Here is a 23,608-nt window from a genome sequence, read left to right on the forward strand (position 1 = left end):
GTGGGTTACCCCCGGTATCACTCCCTCTCTTCACCATTTCGTCGACATCTACCGCCTGATGATGGATGGCGGTCGCTATGCGAAGCGAGCGCGTCAGGCTTGCGAGCCTTGCCGGTATTCACATCTCAGTTCGGAACCTTGTGAGATTCTGGGTTTTTTTGTTTGACACATGGATCATAGGAGGAAAAAGTCGCGATGTCCGGGAGAGCGACCAATCTGCTCCTATTGCGAGCGCCTTGGCCAACGTTGCGTATACAACACTGGGACCGGGGAATCGGGTAGTCAAGCTAGGCATGACAGAAAAATGGTTGGGCCTTTCCCCTGTTGTGTACCGAGTTTGCCACGGAATCAAGCTGATTGGGAGAGTAGGCGCATCGAATTGACAGTCTCGAGGGGAAAATGGACCAGCTTATACAGCAGCTTAGGTGAGAGACGGGTTGGCCACGAATACCGAGAGGTTGCCCAGTAGTTAATCCGCGCAGCCCTGTGGCCATGTCTGGTCGCCAGTCCGTGACACCTTATCCTCGGCCGACCAGCGGTCGGGCATCATGTGTTGGGGACATCTCATGGTGGGATGTGGGCGAGGAATGCGGTGAAGAGCTCTTGTATGTCATCAACTGGCCTTTGGTCTCCCCAGCATCCATATTGTACGTCGGCTGACTGTCTTTGCAGCGATTTACTCGTGCATAAGGAGAATCTGCTGGCCATGGGCCGGCTCTACCTGACTTGGTGTCACGGACAACCCATATCGCTGTTCAACCCCGACACATTCCTAGAATCGCTGACATTTCGGGATCTTGAACTAATCCTTGCACTGCAGACACTGAGCCTTCGATATCCACCTGGCACGCTGACGCCCCAGAAGCGCGAGAAATTGGATTCAATGGAAAAGGAAGCAAGGAGCGCCGCCATGAGCCGCATCGCAACTTCGGAAGCTGAGCTGTCAACCCTCCAGACACTGTGCATTCTGAGCATGGTCGAGTTCGCAGGTAACGACAAATTATGACAATTCTGGCCATTATGACCGGCTTTGGCTAACTCGTCGACTGTCGTAGATGGCAAAGTTGCCCAAGCAGGATTGCACGTGGCCATTGCAAGTCAGCTAGCTCAATGTGTGCAGCCCAACAACATGCTTGGGGATGCCCAAGAGTTCAACGATTGTGTCCATAGCATCATTATGCTCCAGAATCTTCAAGGCTGCATCCCGCCAACCACCGGTCCTGGCAGTGCTCTCTCCTGCGGCAACGCGCCTTCGATATCTCAAATCCACGCTGCGGCTCTTTCAGGCGTGGAGCCGTCATTTTCGTCATCTGGGGTGGCTCTCGGGCACAGCCAGATGGGCTCGGGCATCATGAAGTATGCTCTCGAGTTGAGCGAGGCTTGGAGAATGGCCAGAGCCTACGCTGCAAGCCGCGTTGCCTCAGATGCGCTTCCGCCATGGAATCAGCGCTCGGATTACTCGGAAATCATGCATCTCCATCTCGAGTTTGACTGCCGTGTGCCGTTGAAGTATCGCTTTGCGGCTAATAAGTTTGCAGAACAGGATCGAGACGCTTTAGAGCAACACCGTGACTACTGGGGCCCGTGGCTCTTTGTACAGATTGTGTATGCCGTCATTCCATGCATACTCAACCATCCCTTCTTGTTGTCGATGCGACTCAAGAATTGTCGACACACGGTGCCTCAATCCTTCATTCACCACTCCTTTGAATACATAAACCGGCATGCCGGGTGGATAGTATACTTTATTAATTTGTTGGAGAAGAAGTCGTTTCACATTTCCGACCCATCGCTGGCTCATTGTATCGCCATCGTCGCCACAATTCACCTCCAGCACAGCTTCGTTCAAGACCGAGCGCTCCGAGATAAGGCTCAGCAGGGATTCGACAAATGCATGAGTTGCCTGCGAAGAATGGGGGGAACTTGGCCCTGTGTGTCCATCATGGTATTCTATATACTGACAGGCAAACACCGACTCCCACAATTTTAGTCGCTGACAATGCCTAGGCGAATAACCTCGCAAAATTGAGAGAAAGCGTGGGAGTCGTCCAATCTCCAGACTCACTCAACCGAGAGCTCGTCAGCGGCCGCAAGTCATTTTCCATAGACGCCCAGCTTCTATGGGACATTCTAATCTACGAACGCGCTGGCCGCCCAGACGCAGGCGCGGACCAGTCAATCTTTGGCAAGACGTTGAAAGTCGGCAGCAAGTCTCGCGAAGATGACGTGCGGACTGCTGCCGAATTTGATCTCGTGGGCTCAGCGGGCATATCTGGCCACAAGGCCGTCTCCAAAGAGACGCCGGCTTACGCACCAAACGAAGATGTGCCACCCACTCCGCGGGTTCTCGAGAACATGGGTGAAGTGGGCGAAGCTACGCCGGATATTGGTGTATCGGTCGAAGATCGCTTCTTCGAGGGCATCGGTGGCCGGGATGTGCAGGAACACTTGTTTCTTCAGGCCAATGACTTTGGGAGGGCTATTGACAATTGGCTAAGCTTTGATTCATTCTGATAATACTATCCCATCTGCTAATGAATAATCTTCTGACTACCATGCCAATTCGCAGTTTGCCTTGCGGCTAGATTCACATTCAAGCCGGTTGCACAAGTCTATATCCGCTTGCATCGTCCTTGTGACATTGTGTTTTGGCACCGCTGGCCATATTTCGGCCCCGGCTGCTTCCTCTGCTTCGTGATGTGTAGTCACCAGATCACGAGTCAGCTTTTGAAAGAATAACGGCCCCTGTGCGACGAGTTAGATGTGAAGAATTGTGCTACGGGCTCAACCTGCCTTTTCTACTCGGGGGTGCAACTCCCCGTTGAGGAATATGCCGGAATTCAGATTCTTCTGGGCGCCATTGCATAGTTCCTTGTCCTCTCTCATAATGTTCTTGAAGAAGTCGCTGATTTCAGTGAATTCAGCATCCGTGGCATCATCGTGTCTATACACCTCATACTCCATGTGCGTTTGGGTGGCAGAAATCGGTACGCAACGCTGAATGAAAAAAAAGTGCGGTCTGAGGCAGGTGATGACCGTTAGCAAGGTTTGCTCACATGCTGTTCATCAACGTTAATTACTCACGTCACAGTCATGGAGGCATTGGGATACAAGTATGTGCTCACGTTGCCCAAACTTTGAGCCTCTGGATCTTCTCTATCAACTGCGTAGTGTTGAATGTGACCTCCCGATGTCTCAACCCAGTATTTGGTCAAGTCTGTGACGGCAGGAAGTGCAGGATGTCCTGTAGGGCAATGGTAACACTGTTTCGTATATGTGAGTTTACCAATCTAGTTTCTCTGTATTCCTCTGCTGTACCACTGCAGCCACTTACCTCGTTGTAGTTGTCTGCGAGTACCTTCCAATTGTAGTCTCCAGTCATCTCCCACTCATGATCGAAATGGTACTTCTTCATGTCAAACTCCAACAACCGTGGTTGAAAGTCTACTCTTGCAAAGTCTTGTTCCCAAGGAACTGAGGGTGTGTCGTTTGCGTCAAGATTTACCCAGACAAACCCCAGGTTATCAACATGCACATGCACGCGGTACAAGCCGTTGTCTTCCCTCTTGAATGAAGAAATTTCCTGATATTTAGGTGCTTTGGCCAAGTGGCCGTCAAAACCATACGACCAACCTTCACAGAACATTTAGCAACTATGAATACCAAGCGTTACATTGCCAATCTAGTGTCTTACCATGATATTTGCATGCCAAAACAGAGGCCTTGCCAGAGTCCTTCTCAATAATGGGATAGGCACGGTGTCTGCAAACGTTATGATGCGCCCGAATTTGGCCTTGGCGGTCTTTAATCAAAAAGAAAGTATAGCCAGCTTCCGTTATTCGCACAAAGTGGCCGATGTCGGGAAATCGCAACACATGGGTAACGAGTAGCCACTTCTTAGAAAAGATGGCTCGCCTCTCAAGCTCATACATGGCAGGCGACGTGTACCATGCTGCAGGTAAAGCTTGTCCTGTCTTCGGCTCATCATCACACTTAATTGTGCTCTTCCCAAAACCGAACCAGCTCATTGTGCACTTGGGATTTGCGATGCCTGGTTATGATGTTGGATGAATAGTAAAGCACTGCGACTTGAATACGATGGTATAGCTGCTATCGCCAAATACGTCGTGAAACTCTATTATACCCAAACAATGTCTCATCCACCACGGTGTCACTCACCGTGATGCCGTTCTCAGCGCCCAGGCCGTCGGTAGCCCTCGATGACATTCAACACGTCTGAGCTGGAATCCGGACCGCATCCGTACCCATACATAATGGTCCTTGTTCCGTCTTCCGTGCCCACACAAGCTACATTACTGGACAAGGCGAACGCCACAGACGCAGGAGCACAAGTCGTGCATACAGACAACGAAGCGGTGGGCCTTGAACGAGGGGCAGCCGACAACTTAAAAAGACTTTGGACGTAACAGTTACTCATGGAGCACATCAGCAAACATACTACGTGGCGTGGCCGATAGTCTGCTATTCGACGACAAACTACACAACAGCCAAAGAAAATGGTGTCAGAAGGCCACCCCTCCGTATCAGAGCCCGTTGTTATTATTGGTGCTGGTGTGTTTGGCCTCTCAACTGCATTGGAGCTTACCACGCGAGGGTACGCCAACGTCACTGTTCTGGATCGCTACCTGCCCCCAGCGGTAGATGGGAGTAGCGTTGACATTTCCCGGATTATCAGATTCGACTATGGAGACCCTTTCTACAGCAAGTTGGCCAGAGAGGCTGTCCAACTATGGGCCACTGAGTACCCCGACCACTACCACCAAGTCGGATTCCTTATGCTTAATGAGAAGGGCGGATTTGCGTATACGGCCAAGTCAAAGCAGGTTGATGAGCAGTTGGGTAAAACAATCGAGGAGTATGCCGATGCCACTCAAATGCGCTCGATACGGCCTGGCATACCCGGCAAGTTGGAAGGAATGAGCGCTTATTACAATCCGAAGGGAGGATGGGCAGATGCAGCATCAAGTATTGCGCAGTTGGCCGCTCGCTGCAGCCTGGCGGGGGTTTCATTCGTTACCGGCGGAAGGGGCACCGCCGTGTCTCTGATTTATCAGGATTCCAAAGTTGTTGGGGTCAAAGTTCTGCGAGGCTCTCCAATTCGTGCATCTCTGGTCATTCTGGCTACAGGAGCATGGACAAACCATCTGTTGCAAGTCGGACATGCTAGCTCAGCATCGGCGCAGCCAGTCGGATTTATCCAGTTGACAGAAGAAGAAGCCGCGGGCTTGAGGAACATGCCCGTCATGATCAATTCTAACAAGGGAGTGTTCGTTTTCCCGCCAACTCCCAGGTCAAACATCCTCAAGGTGGCTCGTCATGGCTGGGGATTTACTACCGAGGTAAGGGTTGACGATGGACATTCGCCTGCCAGAGTCATTTCGTGCCCACAGCGCGACAGCAACAACGCACGCAATTCCTATATGCCAGAAGACGCTCAAGAAGGCCTTCGGGATGGATTGAGAGACCTCGTTCCAGAATTTGCTGAGCGGCCATGGTCCCGGCTGCGCCTCTGTTGGTATTCTGATACGCCCGAAGGGGATTTCATTGCCGATAAACATCCCCATGTTCAAGGACTCTTCATCGCCACGGGTGGCTCGGGACAGTATGTGCTTTCAACGCTTGGCTTCGGCTTTTGACAGCTTATTCCTAACATGCATATAGTGGCTTCAAATTTCTTCCCGTTCTTGGCAAGTATATTGTAGATTGTCTGGAGAATAAAGCAGGGAAAGAACTAAGATGGAAGTGGAGGTATAGACTACCTTCCGGGGCAGACGACACAGTCAAAATAGGAGATGGAAGTAGAGGAGGGCCGCCATTGAGACTTCTCACTGCCGAAGAACAAGCCAAACTATAGAGCTTGTGTGTTTTGGTCGGATTTGGTACCCTAGTATTTTCCAAATAGCTCGGATCTTGCTTGAACGATCAGGCAAGCTTCGATCCTTGGCTACTATGCATTGTAAAGATGGAGCAGTATTAGTTATTAATTCGGATTCTGTCATGCCACTTGCATGACTACTTCGAGAAAAGACTATTTCTTGTTTCTATATTTCAAGTCTGCGCATGCAGCACGCAGCGTGGTCCCGTTATTACACACCAGCTTTCACTCGCGCCAGACCTCTAGTCGGGCACAAGTGGACGAAGCGCTGCATCATCGGGCATATCTCACGGCACGCGCATCCGGATCAAGACCGGTAATACCAAAGGCGGTGCCGGCCGTTGCTGTAGCCCAGCCGGGGTTCTCTGCTGCTCTTCAGCCAAGCCCAACCCCATGCTCCCTTTCTGCCAGTCGTAGGCCGCTTGCCTGGCCAACTACGTGGTCACATGGACTATTCACCGCTTTGTGGCGCCGTGTTCCTGTTCGTTTAACTGCTCGGTACAAGGTTGGCATGAGTCTGGACAAGAGTCGACACGGAACGGAAATTGTATCCGGCCCGGACGGTCCGCCTCATCTCACCACCCTTCAGATCGCGGACCATGGCCGATATATGTCGATGTTCGTACTTGCCTCATCAGCAATGTATTATGGGATAAAGCAGCCGACAAAATAGTCGGGTTCGAAACGAATTCTCTTACGGCATGATTACTTGATGAAAATGGATAGCACCGAAGCCTCGTCGGATCGGCGCCTCAGGTGCACTATAATTGGCGCAGGGTAAGTCGTCATGTCCAACAACTTGATATAAGACTCTAAACGTAATATAGAGTGTCGGGAATTTTGATGGGTAATTAAATTGACGAAACTCTGTTGAGGGAATAGGGAATCCTTGCTAACCTCTCTTAGCTTGCAAAATTCGAATGCATTTAGGAGCATTTGTAGACTTTCAGATACTAGAAAAGAATTCCGAACTGGGAGGAACTTGGGAAGAAAACCGATACCCAGGTAGAATATTTACATTCCCGTTCTGTTTATAATGTAGCGGACTTACTAAAACTACGCAGGTTGCGCATGCGACGTTCCAAGCCACTGTTACCAATTCTCTTTTGCACCAAATCCAGACTGGTCCCGGTTGTGAGTTGTATTTTTGATGTCTCCCTTGAAAGTCCGTTCCGTGCTGCTAACCACTCAGGTATGCATCTTCTTTCGAGATTAAGAACTATCTCAGAGCAGTTGCAAGGCGATTCCGTCTGGACGAGAACATATCGTATGACCGCAAAGTGGTGTCGGCAACCTGGTCCGACGACACGTCCACCTGGACTGTCCAGACGAACCATGGAGACACGGTAGAATCCGAAATCCTTGTCAACGCAGGGGGCATTTTGAATAATCCACAAATGCCAAATATAGAGGGTCTGGGTACCTTTGCCGGGCCAACTTTGCACACAGCCGCTTGGGACTCGTCCGTCGACCTTCAGGGCAAGACCATTGCGATAATTGGATCTGGCGCAAGTTCCATCCAAGTGCTTCCTCAACTCCAAGCGAAGTGCAAGCATATCAACGTGTACATCCGCACGCCGTCTTGGATCTGCCCGCCAGTCGTTGTACCAAATGCCGGCAGTAGCAATTACACCTATCAAGACGAGGAGAGGGAGTTATTCAGAAAGGACGAAAAAAATTACATCAACTCGCGGAAAGAAATAGAATCGCAGTTTAATAGCATGTTTGGCGCATTTTTCAAGCTGAACCCGGAACAACAGGATATGCGGAATCGATTTGAAGCCCGCATGAGATGCATTATAAAAGACGAGGAGTTGCAAAGACGACTGATCCCGTCCTTTGAAGCTGGATGTCGCCGTATCAACCCAGGGGAACAGTACCTTATTTCTATCCAGGAACCAAATGTTCAGCCTGTTTTTGATCCAATCCAGCGGGCCACACCAAGCGGCATCATTGCGGGAGGAGTGGAATATCCGGCAGATGTTATAGTCGCGGCAACAGGGTTCAATACAAGTTTCCGACCGAGATTCCCAATCATCGGTCGAAAGGGACTCAACTTGCAGGACATATGGGGAAAGGATCCAATCTCGTACTTTGGAACCGGTGTCTCTGGTTTCCCAAACTATCTCATCTACTTGGGCCCAAATACACCCATTTCCAATGGCAGCCTGATGGGTAAGATTTTACATACGACCCCCCTGAGCAAAGCACCTCACACTCATTCTCCATACAGGGCCTTTGGAAGCAACTAGCGACTACTTCATACGTCTGCTCCAAAGAATGATTAGAAATCGCGCGCTCTCCTTTGACGTACGCCAAGATGCGCAAGAGGATTTTGACAACCACACGAAAAGCTTCATGAAAGGAATGGTGTGGACGGGAACATGTCGCAGTTGGTGTGAGTTACCATGCTCGATTTATTTCCTTTGGTGCCTGTCTCACAAGACGCAGTTAAGCGGGCAAACGATGGCAAGGTGACAGCTCTGTGGCCAGGAAGCTCGCTTCATTATATGCAATGCCTTGCTGAAGATAGGTGGGAAGACTACGAATGGAGATATGACAAGGAGCGCTTTGCGTACTGGAAAAATGGATTTTCTTGGATCGAGAGACCCGAGATGGATCAAATTGGGCTACAGGCGCAACGGTCAATGGAAACGATGACTACTCTGCCACGCAGCACGTCGGATTTAGCCTTTTACATATGTAAGGCTGAAAACCTGTCGCGATCAGAAATATCATCGAACGGCGAGAGTCTGGTTCACAATGTGGAGAACATCAAGTCTGCGGAGGCAGAGAGCCTGGGAGAGCACGATAACCTCGCTAGAGACAAGGAGCCAGCTGCAGCAGCAGACCACCCTTGTATCACAGTCCCAGTTTAGGTCTTGCGTGTAGAGATTTTATATACATATACAAGAAGTATGAGAGCCGTTGGAGGCTGTAAGACCTGCAGGGCTTTGATCATTTGGTCAAGTTCCCGATGGCGCGGCTGTTCTATAGCGGATGGAACTCAGGGTTCTACAAAGATACTTGTAACTATAACGCCAACCTACCCTCCGCATTTAGCCCTCGTGTTGTACTCCAACAAATTGACGTTTCCAGTCATGCAGCGCCACTCGGCTTTCATCCCGACTCCGACCCGTGATCGGGCCGTCCAGGCCGCACTCGTACTCCCACCTTCCACACACGAGTTGGACATCCACAGCTCATGTAAAAGAAGCTCAGTAGGCTTATACTCTAATCAGGCCTGGGTTCATTCATCACGCGAAATTCATTGAATCATTCATTCATAATGGCACAATCCGTCCAATGCTACTACTTACCCCCCAATTCCGATGTACCAAACAGCCCGCTGCCAGTGCTACATTATCGCGGGGTACTGCCTTCGGATGCGACAGAGGACATGGTCACAAAGTTTCTGACCGCAAACACTTGGGAAAAGAGAGTACGCGACCGGGAAGAGGGACTCATGAGTTATGCCATGCTAGCGCTAATGAATACTTGCCGGCCAGGGCGCCTGGGGGCATATTGGCATCCGCCATTTCCATCCAAACACGCACGAGTGCTATGGTACGATTGTCTCGAAGCGGATCGCCTTGTGTCGAAAATTTGTCATTTAACCTTGGCAGGAATCGTCAGCGGCCGCTCTACAATGCTTCTCGGCAAGATCAACGACGGCACAGGCGTGGACGTGGAAGTGCAAAGGGGAGACGTGATTGTGCTTCCCGCGGGGACCGCACATTCTAGTATTGAGAGTACGCCTGATTACTTCTATATCGGAGTCTATCCACGAGTAAGTTCCACTGTGTGGCGGACATGTCATGATATGCGCATACTTAGAAGCTTGATAGCGTCATCCGTGGTGGGTAAACGAGCACGGCCAAAACCCAGCGACACACTTTCGATCCACCATTCGAGCCGTCGAGATGCCTGAAGAGGACCCGGTATATGGAAAGGACGGACCGCTTTTGAAGTTGTGGCACCCTCAAAGCCTGGCGAAGCTGTAGTCTAGGGGGTGCGACACAGCATCCTTGGTGATGGAAACATTTGATGTTGAGGGGATCAAGACATCCGCGCCGCTTGCATTAAACATGCTAACATACTTTTTGGTGTCCTCCATGATGAGCTGTAGACAAGATACATGCGCCGAGCCCGACTAATTGCATCATTATTTACATCATGCCGTTGCTGCCAGCGTTCCAAAAGAACCCAGGGTTGAGAAACTGTTCAATATCGAAGTACTGGAGATTGGAAAAGTCCATCGGGAACCCATCCATCCATTCTGTTCCATCCGACAGTGTCGGAGAAGCTTCGGAAACTACTTCTACTGGGTTCGCCGGACACACCTTCAAGATGTCGTTTAGGGCCGAGGCGAACATCTCTTTGCCCCTTTGATGCAGCAGCACCAGTGAGCGAGCCGTCTTCAACGCATCTTCAGTAGCTTTGGTATTGTATACAGCCGAGATGTCTTTCAGGCACTGCATGGCATCTCTGAGTTGGGAGATGGACGAGACGGTATCTATAGCCAACAGGACGCAGACGATCTGAAACGGCACGTAGGCCATGTGATGCCAGGGCGCGCGAGCAGCCAGGATGGCCTGTGCGGCTTGGATTCCATTTGTCGTGAGTACTAATATCTTTTGAAGAATGGACTCGGTAAGCGAGACTTCCAGTGATCGTAGTCGGCGACAGAGACAGAGTGCCAAGTTACATTGAGCAAGAACCGTGGGTGGGGTCGAGTGAGCACGGTTTAGCACCGTGTGCAGTGCCGTCTCCAGTTCCACTGCGGTTGGCTTTCTCTCTGGATCTAATTCTATCGAGAATGGTAACAGCTCACTTATTTCGTACGTGTAATCGCCCGGCCGTGGTGTGGGCAGCATCATTATGGATATATTGGAGAAGGAGACGCGCGTAAGCCCCATGTCGAATGACATCCAGATGTTGAGGTGTTGTGCGACTAGTACTATTCTTCGTGCAGTTTCAGAGTCAACCTCCTGCCGCGTGGAGGGAAGAGCAGACTCGCTTGATGATTCAACCGTCAGGCCGGCTGCCTCAATCATGTGCATTACCATGCTGCTTGCCATCCAAGCTTCATAGTGTGTTCCGGCGACTCTGAGGTAAACGACACGAAGCAACCAAGCTGTGATGCTAGTTACCGTTGCCGGCGTGGACATGGATTGCTCAAGCAGTATCCTGGCCGACTCTACCAGGTCAAGCTCAACCTGGTCTGAGTTGACTTGAGAGAAGAGACAGCCAAGGGCCGCGATTCCGCACAGCACTGCATCTGGAGCTTGCTGAACGATCTGCGTAGTCCATCTCAGTTGGATATGCCGTGTCACTTCGTGGCGGTCTATGAATCCGTATGTTGGATCCACCTGCTGGAAATAGACGGTGGCAAGTTCCTGCATCCTCTGCAGAGATAGCAACTCTGTAATGGTGTGATAGGCCGGTAGGCGCTTTGCCTGGCGGGATCCGAGAAATGCGTTCCAGGCAAAGGTGTGCATCCGTGGGTTCTTCTTGGGGTCCAACCTCAACGCCAGCTTTCTGACAAAGGCAGATCCAGAGTTGGCCTCCAGCGAACGAGTCTGATTGTGCGGGGTGATCCCCGATGTCGATTGCGCCGCGTCTTCAGGAGAAGCTTGCGCACTCATAAGACGCACCGCCACCGGCGTTGGAGGTTTGATGGCCGGCGCCGTGTGCTCCAGACTCTGTGGCCGGCGACTCTTTCTCGTCTTGCCTTCGTGGTAGATACACTCATACTCGAACCGCACGCACGTGCCGCACGGCCGGGCGCCATCACACCTGCGTTTGAGGTCTCGGCATGTCTGGCATGCAAGCCTGGAGCGCTTACGCCCCGTTGTTGACGGAGTCATGACAGCAAAGAAGCCTTGGCCTGTATGCCCGCCAGAGCCTCCGAATGGGGAGAGACAAGTGGCACAATGGCCCAATGATATTTGACGGGAACAACGGGTTATCTGAGGTACATTAGAGAGGCGTGCTCGACAAGGCTGAAGCCGAGGGAACAAGGATGCATCAAGCCAAACATTGGGAGACGTCGGATGAGAAAGGCGATGCGGACATCAAACGACGGCCGAATTGGGCTTAGCGCGGGCGGCAAGAGCGGCAAGAGCGGGAAGCGACTCTCATCGCTCGAGCCGAGGAGCCCAGAAGCAGAATTGCCAGACAACACGGGCACAGGAGATGAATAATGTCGGTTTTTGTCGCCCGTGATGGAGAATTTCGGACCACGTTGATCGTCTTCGAGTGTGGTTTAAAAGCCAAGCATCTGCACCCTTCACCCCCTCCCAAGTAGTGTCGCAGTGTAACGCGACTGTATCACTGTATCACATCACGTATTGGTAACACAACCACTTACAAACCAACAAGAGCGGCACAACAACGCTGCCGGTACCAACCAAAGGCCTGTGCAACATCACAAGATGCAGCCACAAAAAGAAACCTACCCCGCGACCGATCTGCGCATACAGAGCGATGCAGAAACAGACGAGGCGGGCTTGAGCGATCAGGAATCGCCTGCCAAACCCTCCGCACCGCCAGATGGAGGCGCCACTGCTTGGCTTCATGTCGTATTGATGCATATTGTCTTCTTCAATACCTGGGGTGTGGCCAATGGATACGGCGTCTTCCAAGAATACTATACTCGCACCCTGGGGGAGACGGAATCCTCCATAGCCTGGGTTGGGAGCGTCCAGGTCTTCTTCTTGTTTGCCATTGGTGTAGTTGCAGGCCGAGTAACGGACGCTGGCCATTTCCGCGTCACCTTTACGTTTGGCGTGTTGCTGCAGCTGTTGGGGTTGTTCATGACTTCGCTGTGCGCGGCGTACTGGCAGGTCTTCCTTGCGCAAGCTGTCTGCCTTGGCATCGGCAACGGTTGTACCTTTTGCCCAGCGCTGTCGATTCTCTCGCAGTACTTTCAAAAATACCGTGCTTTCGCTGTTGGCCTTGCGGCCGCCGGAGCGGCAGTTGGGGGTCTTGTGTATCCCGTCTTATTTCACTGGCTCATCTTTCACGATAATTTCGGCTTCCCCTGGACCCTGCGAATTATGGGTTTCATTATGCTGGCGACATATCTACCCTGCATATTCTTGTTTAAACCCCGGTTGCCTCCCAGAAAGTCGGGCGAGTGGATAGACAAGTCAGCATTTGCCGATGTTGCCTTCATATTCTTCTCATTGAGCATGTTTTTAAATTTCTGGGGGCTGTATTTGGCCTTTTTTTACCTGGGGACCTTTGCCCGCGACAAGATTGGCATCAGCGAACCCATCTATTTATTAATGGTTCTCAACGGCGTCGGCATCATTGGCCGCATTGCCCCGACCATCATTGCTGATAAATGGGTTGGAATGTTGAACATGTTGATCCCAATCAGCTTTGCTGCCAGCTTGCTCGTTTACTGCTGGGCCGCCGTCAGCTCAGCTGCCGGAGTTTACGTATTCGCAGTCATATATGGTCTACTTGCGGCGGCGTTGCAGGCCCTCTTCCCAGCTGTTGCCACAACCATGACGCCAGACCCGAGTCGAACCGGTACCAGAGTTGGCATGATTCTCAGTTTTGTCAGCTTCGCCAACCTGACGGGGCCGGCCATATGCGGTGCAATCCTCCAAAAACAAGGGGGAGATTATATTGGTGCACAAATGTTCGGGGCGTCCTCCATTTTTCTTGGCGCGTCAATGGCATTGGCCGCGAGGATCGCCAAGGCCGGGACAGATTTAAAACGAAAAGTATAGACGCGTATGAGCAAATCACTTTGTATAGACCTTATAGAGCAGTCGCAGACGACGTTGGAGGATATTTTTGCGGTTCGCAGTACTCCGTATAGATTCAGATTAGAACAGAGGAAGCTGATGCCAAAATATAAGAAAGAATGTTTCTTCGCCTTGTTTCGCCTGTCCTTGAGTGAAACGCTCGGAGGCAACCGAGAGCTTGAACAATTTTGTCGGGTCAATATTGCACGCCCGCAAAGGGGTTGTGCTATTTGTGCGGCAGAAAATCGTTATTCGTGCGGCACCAGACCCAATTCGGATAAGTGGCTAATTGGCCACACCCCACCATACATTTTCACATACACCCACATGGAAAAGGCTATAATTCAAAAATTTAAGCTGGATTCAATGAAAATCTATTAATTTTTTAATAACGCGAGCCTGAGCGAGCGCCGGCAGGGCCTAAATCGCTCAAAAACGCGATTTCCGGTGTTTTTAATGAATGTGTACACATTCACGGGATTCACGGGCCGTTAATTATTCCGCTGCCTCCGAGAGCGCTGCCCGGGCTCCCAAGGGGTCATCCATTAAAGCTGCAGCTCTTCCGGCTGCGTTTGAGGGATAATTTCCTCAATTTCCGGCGACCCTAATACTGCCGCTTGCTCTGTGGCTTGTCTACTTATTGATTGAGTTTATGTGTTATTTATAGCGTTTATTGACCGCTGCCTTGACCGTATTGCGAGTCTTCTTCGTTGTTGCGTCCCGAATTATTGTTCTAGCTTTGCCTGTGTTGCTGTGCGCCGGATGCTTGGATTTACTCGGCCTTGATGACTTCGAGAGCTTGATTGAGGCCTTTGACTTGGCTGTTGACTGCTATTATCATCGGAATTTAATGATGTTGTGTTGTTGTAAAAAGGCGGCCCGGGCGGCTGCAGCCTGGATTTTTATTGTGTGCCGGGCGGTTATTGTGAGGTATTTTCGTGATAATCCTTGCGTTGCTAGGCTAATGTATGTAAATTTGTATGGTGGGGTGTGGCAGCTGGGGGTGGCACCCCAATTGGGCTTAGTGCCGCACGAATAACGATTTTCTGCCGCACAAATAGCACAACCCCCGCAAACACATTCCGACCATAAATTCTTACCTTTTGTGGATGCTAACTGTACACTCTCTATAGGGATCGACACACCATATCCACATGGAGCGATGATCGACGAAAGAGTGGTTGCAACAATGGTTGAGGAGGCGCGGGCCAACCCACGTGTTACATGCTTTTTTAGGGTTAAAAAGTCTCGGCGCCTAGGCTACTACTTTTTGCAACGGGCCAAGTCTAATAACTAGCTCGGCTTGCACTCTCAGGCCGAGATAAGCTGCGTCCAGATAGACGAGCTCTTACTCGCCTTTTCTCTTTTCGTTCTTATTTTATATTACAGTAGTTGCCTAGCCAGCTGCCAAATACACTCGTTTAGACTAAACTCGGTATTAGGGACTGCTGCCTTTTGTTTGTAGTAGCTCCTTGACCCAATTGACATTCCTAGGCTATTGATATTATGCAACTTGTTATGTTCTGGTTGTGTGATTGTGGATGAATCAAGCTATTATGTTGCTAGAACAGCGTGTTAAAGCGTTATATTCGGTAGAGTAAAAATACAAGTCTTGTTAAACTCTTTTCTTTTACTATTATATTTAACCCTTGTGAGGTCGGCTGTTCGGCATTATTAGCCCCCTGATTGCGCAGCGCTTTTAAGGCAAAACGAAACGACGGGGCATCATGGCAACGTAGATATTAGCGTGCTTTATGTTGACTCCGACGTCGTTGCCATGCAAACTAATGGAGGTCCAAGTGAACGCTTTTAGGGTTAGGGTTATGAATACCCTAACCCCACTGAGTCACGTAAATACAATGCGAAGGTCTTCATCTCCAGGGGTATGGCTTAGAGCCTTTACACAGAGACCAATTTACTTGCTATACTTGTAACCCGGCAATTCTCTGCGAGGTCATTTGGAGTCTCAATATTATCATAATGTCATCAGCCAGGTCTAAAGTCATAGCTCGAGAAAGTGTTACAGCATAAGATTATACTGTCGAATGCGGCTTGAACAAAACAATTTACCCGAGAGGGAAGGTTGCCGGGGCAAATTATAAAGCCACAAGTAAGACACGTCCTGAATATAGTTGTCACATATTTCGCTCATTATATCTTATTACCATACATCAATTGACCCTCACCTACAAAATAAGCCACTACTATTCTTGCGGACGGTTCTAGCACCAAGTAGCCCTTACTTTGCTTATTGATCTGCACATCGAGCCATCGCCACATCACTATCGGCAATCTGATTGCAGCCATGTTCATAAGTCCCTATAGCAATGGCTTGATCGTCTAGACAAAAGAAGATGGCTGCAATCAGAAATGTCTTTATCCTCCTCGAAAGCCACAGCAGTAAGTTCCCTGGCAGGATATTCTAAGAGAGTAAATTAGCTCAAGGCATATCTAGATATGACTTATTGTAATGGCACCTTATCGTGCTTCTCGATAAGGCTGCTATTTTGGCAATGATGCCCACTATTCAGGCAGAATGCCGCTGAGGCGGCACCGATAGCAAGAGCGGCAAGGATAATCGACTTCATGATGAATATCTTGTATCTTACTAACAAAGTGCTTGCACGATACCATCTTATAGGCGAACAGAGCATCTCTTAAAATACTAATTACTTGTACGTACTGCACTCTTAGCCCCGTATTCCGCCGCATTTTTGAAGATAGAAATATCCACTTTAACATGAACATTACCCGCATCACCTTGTCCTTCATGGTCCGAGTTCGCATAAAGTATCGAAATCTCCAGTAGAACGATTTCTTCAAAAATGCCTCATTAAGACGGTAAACCTTATCCTTGCTTACTATGAGCCGCGTCAGTTATTGCCATGCCGACTGGAAGATTCTATCGTATGCCACTCCTAGAACTGCCGCGTCGAGTAGAACGATTTTGCTGCATGGAAGCCGTTGAGGGTTCATGCATGGTTTGCGCCATTCCTCTTTAATCTAAGCTTTTAGGCTAGTTGAGTGCAAATCGCTAACTTAGTAAACGGTCGGATTCCTACTAGCTCTTCGCAGTGGTAAAAAGCATCATGTTATAAATCGACTATGCATAGAAATGTAATTTTACGGATAATGGTACTGAATCGATAATCTATCCCCGGTAAGGGTTCTGGATGCGCCGTGTATACGATATAACTTGGTCACAAGGACTAACGGACCTTATTTTCATGGATCTCCGACAAAATGCCCAGAGCTACTCCAGACTTGCGGCATATGTCGGAACCGTAGAGTATAGGCCCACGCATTTTATGTGAGGCTGCGTGTATGAAATTCAATAACCTGATATACTAGATTTCTGGACTGAGTGACTGTGATATATGGGTGGTATTGTGCCTCAGCAGCTATTGCAATTCGATCTCAGACTTCTCCCCTCTACCCCTTGTCCCCCCTTCTCAAGATGAAGTTCCTCTCGCAGCTTGGGCCCTTTCTACCCGCACGACTGTCTATGGGCAGAACTTGGAGCTGGAAATCAATGAAACTTCCGAATACTATTTGTAAAATAAGAAAATGATCGAGGAAAAGCTCAAAATTGACCCCCACAAACAGCCGTGGTTCGATTCGCACGCTGAACAAGGCCGTCCGTGCGAGTATCCTTTTAATGTCAATTGCGCGACAGTCTACTACAAAGTTCAAAGTGAGCTCACCAGGTTCTCCAAGGCCACTGCTTGGGTCAAAATTGACAAGATTCCGTTCACGAGCGTCAGCACTGGCACTTATGAAAAGACTATAAATGTCGCCAAGAGTCAATCGCTATCCAGGACTCTTACCAGAGGCTGGCGTATTATTGGTGTAAACGTTGCCATCAACCAGTAGTCCAGCTCGGGCGGCAGCATCTCCTACGAACGGTCCAAGTCGCTGAGCACTACCAATATCCTCACCATGGATGTCTCTACACAAGACAAGTGCCCTCCTTCCCACGAGTGCCATCTTGAGGTCCGGACCTGGCATGTCAAGTTCAAGGGCGAAAGCGACAAGTTCGCCAAGGCCGACCGTGGCGACGATGATCCTGACTTCTGCAAGGTGGCTTGCTAACGATCCAACTTCCAAACCCGGCGGTGCGAAAAGAGGGTATCAGACTCTTGGGTGAGACTGGACTGCGAGAGGTTCTGAGTAGCCCCAGTGAGGTTACTACACCGGTATCCCATGGCGACACAGCCAATCCGACGTCAAGATTATTGAGAACCCCTTGCGGCCTGGCGTTGTCAGCCGGGAGTCGCACCACATTGCTACATTGAACATTGGACAGAAACGGAACCCAACCGCGAAGTTATTCTATACGAAAGAGCAGGGTTGGGTTGGAAGACCAAATGCGCTGGAGCCAAGAATCTCAAAGATGGCAGCCGTTCGACCCGCTGAGGAATGACGGCGAGAGGCCACAAAGTAATAACTCGGGTGAATCTGTATAGTATAATTACGTATGTAAAATACTAGATAATCTCTACTAAGAGGCTAGAAGCAATTCAATCGACAAATCAAACACTCCTGAGCTCGCATGTGTCTCTTGCCCTGCCATGCCTCGCTGTTTGCCCTGACTCCTGTCTCGCCACTTTGGATCGCCTTTCTGCTGAACTGCGGTCAGGGTTCATGAGTATTTGCCCATCCTTGGAGGAAATCGCCTAGTATCTGTTTTGAGCACAATTTGGAAAATTATGTACAAGCGCCTGTAGCAGTGTAAACCAATATATTGTCCCGCACCTGCGGAATAGTACGGTTGGAGAGGCGTACACCTGTCCTAGTATGTCCTAGGCAGACAACGAAGCGGTAGGTGTGTATAGCTGAGAGCCGTCCTATCGAAACTTGGACGACTTGCTCCATGGCCTGTCATTCCCGGGGCAATGGCCCATAAAGTCTCATATCGGGGTGTAAGTGCCGACTGATTCATTCATATAGCGCCTTTTATTGACGGATCTGATTTAGTGGTTTCGCAACTTTTACCTCAACGATTGCCATTAGCAAAGTGGTATATCGAGCCTCGAGGTAGGTAAAACCTAGTCTGACAAAAGAATTGATGGTTCATTTCGCAGTATTTGTGGGTCTTGCAGCTACTAGTTAGCACTGCAGAGGTACAATGGTTATATACAAAGCAATGTATCACCTAACATGTTGACCAGCTAAGCCTTGTTATTATTGACATGTATGCTTCGATGTTCCAGGACTGACCCAGAGACTAGACCAGAAGTGATGGTCAAAACAATTCAAATAAGGAATCTTGACACCCTCTAATCCAGACAATGTATATTTGACTAAAATATAGAATAAAACTAAAGTCAAATATCACTAGTAGGCGAAAGGATGCCTTATAACTAGGATAGCATGGTTCTACACATTAATCTTATAAGACTATAATATTAAAGACTCTATATACTTGCTACTCGTTCTCTTATAGTTATAATAGATGTTTCCGGTGGAAATCTTTTATTAAATTCCCAGAAGTGCATAATCCATGGCTATGCTCTTCTACGCGTGGCCTACCTAGCGATAATAGGATTGTGGAGCCGATAGATAGAAAGCATCTTGGTCTCATACAAATAGTTGACGTGATGGTCTAGGTTAGAGCCCAACCTTGCCTGTTGATATTAGCTATAAAGATTCCATCAAACGAAATCGTGAACGACTTTTTTAACTCGTACCGTTTTGCATCTGCGGCATTCTCGGTAGCTGAATACGAATACTGTTCTAAGCCCTAGCCACACTCCCTGGTTATTGATAAAATTAGATGGGCTAGCAAGGAATGAGGGCTCACGTTCCCACGGCTTATAAGAACTCTCACGCGAGCTGTGGGCAGAGCATTGCTCGCATTATATTATTACAATCTTTAATAACTTTTAAGGCGGACGTTATATTATATTTTAATAACTTCCATATATTTCATAATGTGTCGTAACTGTAAGCCATTGCCATCATTGGCGGTGCTCTGTTTAGTCTATTATGTTTAGGCCCATAAATGTGAGCCGCGGGCAGCTATTATGCTAAACCCTTTATATGGACTTTCTAGCTGCAATTGCTATTTTTATTGGTGCGCATCTATTCCCGCATCCTTCCCTTGGTATCGTGATAACCCTAAGGCTTATCACAACCCTAACTAGATAGCCCATGGTTCCTGGAACCAGCTAGAGACAGATCAATGCATGCGATATTCGACAACAGGCCACGGGCTATCATTTGGGGCTCGAAGCGGCGTAGTAGCTTTGTATTTGCTACTATAATCAGGGTATCTCATGGGGATGCCGACGGTAGCACGGAGAGGGCTTGAATAGCCACAAGCAAGGAGCTGCTGTTCCGGCAACGGAACCGGGTCCGTTGCAATTAATCTTTCCTCGGCTATCGACCTCGTGGGATAGAGTTCGGAATAAGACCCGGGACATGGTATTGCAAAGCACACGTCACTTCATACAGCAGTACTTTGCGAGCATCCTGAATCATTATCTTGAAGATCTGGTAAAGTTTCTGCATCGCATTCCTCATTATGAATACAGATCGGTGTCAAGCTGGAGGCGTGTCCCTTGAGGGCTAGTGAGCTACCACGTCTGATGGTCGTAGTTGGACCAAGGGCCTCCATGTCTAGCTCAGCGTCGTCTGGCAGACTGCTAGGGCGTCGGGAACTCTCCCCCGGCTGAAAGGCAACACTCGAACGAGTCGGGCGGCTCGCAGCCTTGCTAGCTGCTTGGGAGGCAAGACCAGGAACGAATTTGCTAAATATCGGTCGGAGTAGAATGAGAGAACCTTGAGTTTGGTGAGTAGAGAGTTGCAGTGTTGCAGAGATGGGGGTTTTCCTTCCCACTTACCTATAAAGACGGCCAGATGGAGTTCGACACCTCCCCAAACCATGCACAGGGCCAGGTCATACGGCAGCTCGTGGGGATCATAATTCTGAGATTCGACGATTTGGAAGATGGACGCAATTCCGACACTAACACACCACAGATGAGCAAGTTGCGGGGGGCTGGTGAGGTAAAAGCATTGCTGCAAGAGACATACAGAGATCCGGTGGCGAAGAGGCCGACAACAGCAATCTTTTGGCCAAACGGGAGTTTCATTCTGGAGACTTCGTATATGGGAAGAGCCAAGATGATGAAATCCATCGAGGAGTGGGTGACATCTGTGCCCAGGTAATAGGCACGGACGTTTGTGAAACATGTGGCATCTTTGATAGATTGGACCCAGAAAGCCTGAACAGGTCTGCAGCGTAGTAGGGTGAAAAAGGTGCGTATCGTAATCCAGATGGAACACAAGGTGATGAGGAGGATGATGGGAATACGGATGGAGGAGAATCGGAAGACGCGGAGGAAGAAGCAGAGGACGGCTATTTTGGCGCAGAAAATAGCCCAAGAGTATAAAAATTCGCTAGTCCAGAGGATCAAGGTCGACTTTTCCGTGTAGTAGTCGATCATCTCTTGGCTGTAGGAACCGATGGGTTGGCCAAGCTTGAAGCAGGTTGCCCCTGGGCTGGTATCAGCACAACCACGGGCAGGAGCAGGCGTCTGTTTGACCAAAACACAAGACTTACAGACAATGAGGTCGACTGTATAGCCGACGGCCAAGATCTAGGGATGCAACCGTGAGCATGCAGAGACAAATGCGGCTCGGTGAGAGGCCGTGGTCAACTTACCCAGGCGGCGACGGCGAAGCCATCGTCACGTCCCATGCCCATGCGCGTCATCCGCCTGGCCTTGAGCCGCAGGGCGACGGCCAGGGTGGACGCAGGCACGGGAATGAGAATGGCTGCCCAGACATTTGGAACCAAACTGGCCATAATTAGGATTGCCTGCGACGAGCAGGCCGTGGGAACCAGCAACCACCGGGCGGCTGCGACATGATCTAAATACGTGGGGAAAAAAGAGGGGCAGCCGCGAGGGTGAAAATGCCGTTAAATAGCATCAAACGGCTACCATCGAGACGTCGGAGGACAAGGCGAGACTCGCCAGCCAAGGCCGTGGGCGCATTTGCATTGTTGTGTGTCGCCGCCTCGGCCGCCTTGGCCGCCTCCAGACCGCCGCCCACCGTCGACGTCTCGTCTCTTGATTGGCGCCTGGTTGCTGAGAGCTGACGGGTGCTTGGCTGACATGGCCAAACAGTTGGACCGAAAGTGAAGCTTGCTGACGACAATGTAAGAGGCAGGGGGCGTGGCGTGCAGCAGGCCGGGGAATGAGATGCTGCGCGAGTTGGTTTGTGACACGCTGTGGCTTGCCAATATTCAGGGTGGCTCCCAGCTCGTTTATCGCGTTTACCGTGAGCAAGAATAGACATTCTTGACATTCGGGAGCAAAGGCCCAATACGCCAATCGGTGTGGGCATTGGTGAATAGTACTTGGTCAAGTCGACCGTCTCCCAGGATATACTCGGTACATGTACGCGAAACCTGGGAGCTGAACCAAGACGACCCAAATCCTGCCTCCCATTGCCAACATGTACAAATTGCAAGAGGCCGCAAACAGCGGTAAAGCGCAGGCACAAGCGCAACGTTTGATCAGATAATTCGGCGTGGCCTGGCCGCCGCACAAGCGATATAAGACTACAAGCACCACGAGACAGACGCAAGCAACAGTTGTTCGCTGATAAACGAGCCCTGCGCCAAGTCTCGGTAACACAACTCTAATTCGACACGTCCCGGCCGTGCTATTCCTGGAGAGATGGTGTGTATAGTCCAGCGCCCGACGGCCACGGCGTCGTTTCGGTCGGTATTGAGCCAAGCCACCTTGCACGAACAATAATGGCCGTGGTGGGGGAGAACAGGGAATGTTTTCCATTGTCAAACCATGCCGACAAAAAGAGAGGGAAAAAGTTTGAAACAACAATACATTCTTTCCTGCAGGACGGGGCGTTGAGCCATGTGATTGGGGCCGGGAGGAGAGGACTGCCGTCATATCTGTCATACCCATGGGGCTGACTTGCATCTGCCATTGTTTTGATGCTCCGACACATGTATATAATACAGGTGGGCCAACTGAGATGCCAACCTTGAAGGCCATCAAGTTGGCGTCGGATGCGTTGTGTTGATTGGTGGCTTGCGTTTTGCCGTCATCTTGACAAGCAGCGAGAATTCTAAATGCGGTCGGCAGTCAAATACCATCGTTGTGAACCGTGTGCTTTATTGGCAAATCATCTAGGCTAGTTTCCCATGCTTCTTTGATCCCTATGAAAATACTAGCCTGCAGGCTTGTGTTGGCAATATTGTCGATTGAAGAGCTCGCGGTACAACGGGTCTTGTGATGCTCCTTGTAGTGGACAAACACTGACAGAAACAGATAGTCTATCCTTTGTTGCAGTCATTTGACCCAGAAGATGTATAGAGCCCTGACAAAAATTGGATCACGGTAGGTAGAGGGAGAAAGTGTCGAGTTTTAAGCTTGAGCCGCCTGTGTCATCTGACTGATGTGAGTGCCACGGCGTGAATGCGGAACGTGGTGGCGGCGGCCAGATCGCCAGGCAACAGGCAGGGCCATGATGATTGATTGGCACACCAAACGAATATTATTGCTGCATCTCCTAGGAGAAACAAAGCGGCTGGGACGTAACTAAGAGGTCACTCACTGGCGGCAAATGGTGGCAGCCATCACTGAGCCAGGCCTCCGCCTTGTCACTGGCATGGAATCAAATGAATAAACTGAAATTAACATAGATTCAGTGGACTTTGATTGGACAAGTTACGACTACCCGTCACCACACGGAGCACCTCCTTAACAATGGCAATTGTTGTAGCAACCCCTTCTCCGACCGGTGCAACACATGAGAGACAATCTTGAAAGGAGCTCCTAACCCTAACTTGTAGACCCCAACTCTCGAATCCTTGCCCCCGTACTGCATCGTCCATCTTCTAATATCTTTGGGCCAGTCCCGGGCGCCCAGTCGATATCTTTGTGCAACAAGTTTCGCCGTTGGTCGTCATGTA

At 49.9% G+C, this 23,608-nt stretch overlaps 12 protein-coding genes across 12 annotated transcripts; 7 read left to right on the forward strand and 5 right to left on the reverse strand.

Moving 5' to 3' along the window:
* J3458_014279 (uncharacterized protein) lies at positions 1-2,749 on the forward strand. Its single transcript, XM_007817883.2, has 7 exons — positions 1-114; positions 181-307; positions 370-425; positions 483-605; positions 673-989; positions 1,056-1,945; positions 2,008-2,749. Exons 1-7 carry the CDS (start codon positions 59-61, stop codon positions 2,512-2,514), a joined length of 2,076 nt encoding a protein of 691 aa, XP_007816074.2. The 5' UTR covers positions 1-58; the 3' UTR covers positions 2,515-2,749.
* Positions 2,750-2,784: 35 nt separating this feature from the next.
* Positions 2,785-2,964, reverse strand: J3458_014280 (uncharacterized protein; the record flags this gene model as incomplete). The annotated part of the gene is made up of 1 exon (XM_066120472.1): positions 2,785-2,964. One exon carries the CDS (start codon positions 2,962-2,964, stop codon positions 2,785-2,787), a length of 180 nt encoding a protein of 59 aa, XP_065974511.1.
* Positions 2,965-3,080: 116 nt separating this feature from the next.
* Positions 3,081-3,932, reverse strand: J3458_014281 (uncharacterized protein; the record flags this gene model as incomplete). The annotated part of the gene is made up of 3 exons (XM_007817884.2): positions 3,081-3,263; positions 3,335-3,633; positions 3,695-3,932. 3 exons carry the CDS (start codon positions 3,930-3,932, stop codon positions 3,081-3,083), a joined length of 720 nt encoding a protein of 239 aa, XP_007816075.2.
* Positions 3,933-4,462: 530 nt separating this feature from the next.
* On the forward strand, positions 4,463-6,102 carry J3458_014282 (uncharacterized protein). Its single transcript, XM_066120473.1, has 3 exons — positions 4,463-4,615; positions 4,697-5,623; positions 5,683-6,102. The coding sequence occupies exons 1-3, from the start codon at positions 4,518-4,520 to the stop codon at positions 5,873-5,875; spliced, it is 1,218 nt and encodes a 405-aa protein (XP_065974512.1). The 5' UTR covers positions 4,463-4,517; the 3' UTR covers positions 5,876-6,102.
* Positions 6,103-7,293: 1,191 nt separating this feature from the next.
* Positions 7,294-8,775, forward strand: J3458_014283 (uncharacterized protein; the record flags this gene model as incomplete). The annotated part of the gene is made up of 3 exons (XM_007817886.2): positions 7,294-8,071; positions 8,130-8,294; positions 8,348-8,775. The coding sequence occupies 3 exons, from the start codon at positions 7,294-7,296 to the stop codon at positions 8,773-8,775; spliced, it is 1,371 nt and encodes a 456-aa protein (XP_007816077.2).
* A 303-nt stretch (positions 8,776-9,078) lies between these two features.
* Positions 9,079-11,786, forward strand: J3458_014284 (uncharacterized protein). The gene is made up of 4 exons (XM_007817887.2): positions 9,079-9,338; positions 9,406-9,463; positions 9,523-9,686; positions 9,745-11,786. Exons 1-4 carry the CDS (start codon positions 9,186-9,188, stop codon positions 9,898-9,900), a joined length of 531 nt encoding a protein of 176 aa, XP_007816078.1. The 5' UTR covers positions 9,079-9,185; the 3' UTR covers positions 9,901-11,786.
* J3458_014285 (uncharacterized protein) lies at positions 9,093-12,026 on the reverse strand. Its single transcript, XM_007817888.2, has one exon. The coding sequence runs from the start codon at positions 11,764-11,766 to the stop codon at positions 10,066-10,068; it is 1,701 nt and encodes a 566-aa protein (XP_007816079.2). The 5' UTR covers positions 11,767-12,026; the 3' UTR covers positions 9,093-10,065.
* Positions 12,027-12,159: 133 nt separating this feature from the next.
* Positions 12,160-13,789, forward strand: J3458_014286 (uncharacterized protein). The gene has a single exon (XM_007817889.2). The coding sequence runs from the start codon at positions 12,334-12,336 to the stop codon at positions 13,639-13,641; it is 1,308 nt and encodes a 435-aa protein (XP_007816080.2). The 5' UTR covers positions 12,160-12,333; the 3' UTR covers positions 13,642-13,789.
* Positions 13,790-17,226: 3,437 nt separating this feature from the next.
* On the forward strand, positions 17,227-17,532 carry J3458_014287 (uncharacterized protein; the record flags this gene model as incomplete). The annotated part of the gene is made up of 1 exon (XM_007812720.2): positions 17,227-17,532. The coding sequence occupies one exon, from the start codon at positions 17,227-17,229 to the stop codon at positions 17,530-17,532; it is 306 nt and encodes a 101-aa protein (XP_007810911.2).
* A 66-nt stretch (positions 17,533-17,598) lies between these two features.
* On the forward strand, positions 17,599-17,751 carry J3458_014288 (uncharacterized protein; the record flags this gene model as incomplete). The annotated part of the gene is made up of 1 exon (XM_066120474.1): positions 17,599-17,751. The coding sequence occupies one exon, from the start codon at positions 17,599-17,601 to the stop codon at positions 17,749-17,751; it is 153 nt and encodes a 50-aa protein (XP_065974513.1).
* Positions 17,752-19,548: 1,797 nt separating this feature from the next.
* J3458_014289 (uncharacterized protein) lies at positions 19,549-21,495 on the reverse strand. Its single transcript, XM_066120475.1, has 5 exons — positions 21,329-21,495; positions 21,227-21,263; positions 20,698-21,160; positions 20,505-20,629; positions 19,549-20,442 (listed from the first exon to the last, which is right to left on the reverse strand). The coding sequence occupies exons 1-5, from the start codon at positions 21,470-21,472 to the stop codon at positions 20,108-20,110; spliced, it is 1,104 nt and encodes a 367-aa protein (XP_065974514.1). The 5' UTR covers positions 21,473-21,495; the 3' UTR covers positions 19,549-20,107.
* An 840-nt stretch (positions 21,496-22,335) lies between these two features.
* Positions 22,336-22,641, reverse strand: J3458_014290 (uncharacterized protein; the record flags this gene model as incomplete). The annotated part of the gene is made up of 1 exon (XM_066120476.1): positions 22,336-22,641. The coding sequence occupies one exon, from the start codon at positions 22,639-22,641 to the stop codon at positions 22,336-22,338; it is 306 nt and encodes a 101-aa protein (XP_065974515.1).
* Positions 22,642-23,608: the final 967 nt, after the last annotated feature.

This window comes from Metarhizium acridum (genome assembly GCF_019434415.1).
Source record: "Metarhizium acridum strain ARSEF 324 chromosome Unknown scaffold_319, whole genome shotgun sequence".
In the NCBI taxonomy this organism is placed as follows: Eukaryota; Fungi; Ascomycota; class Sordariomycetes; order Hypocreales; family Clavicipitaceae; genus Metarhizium; species Metarhizium acridum.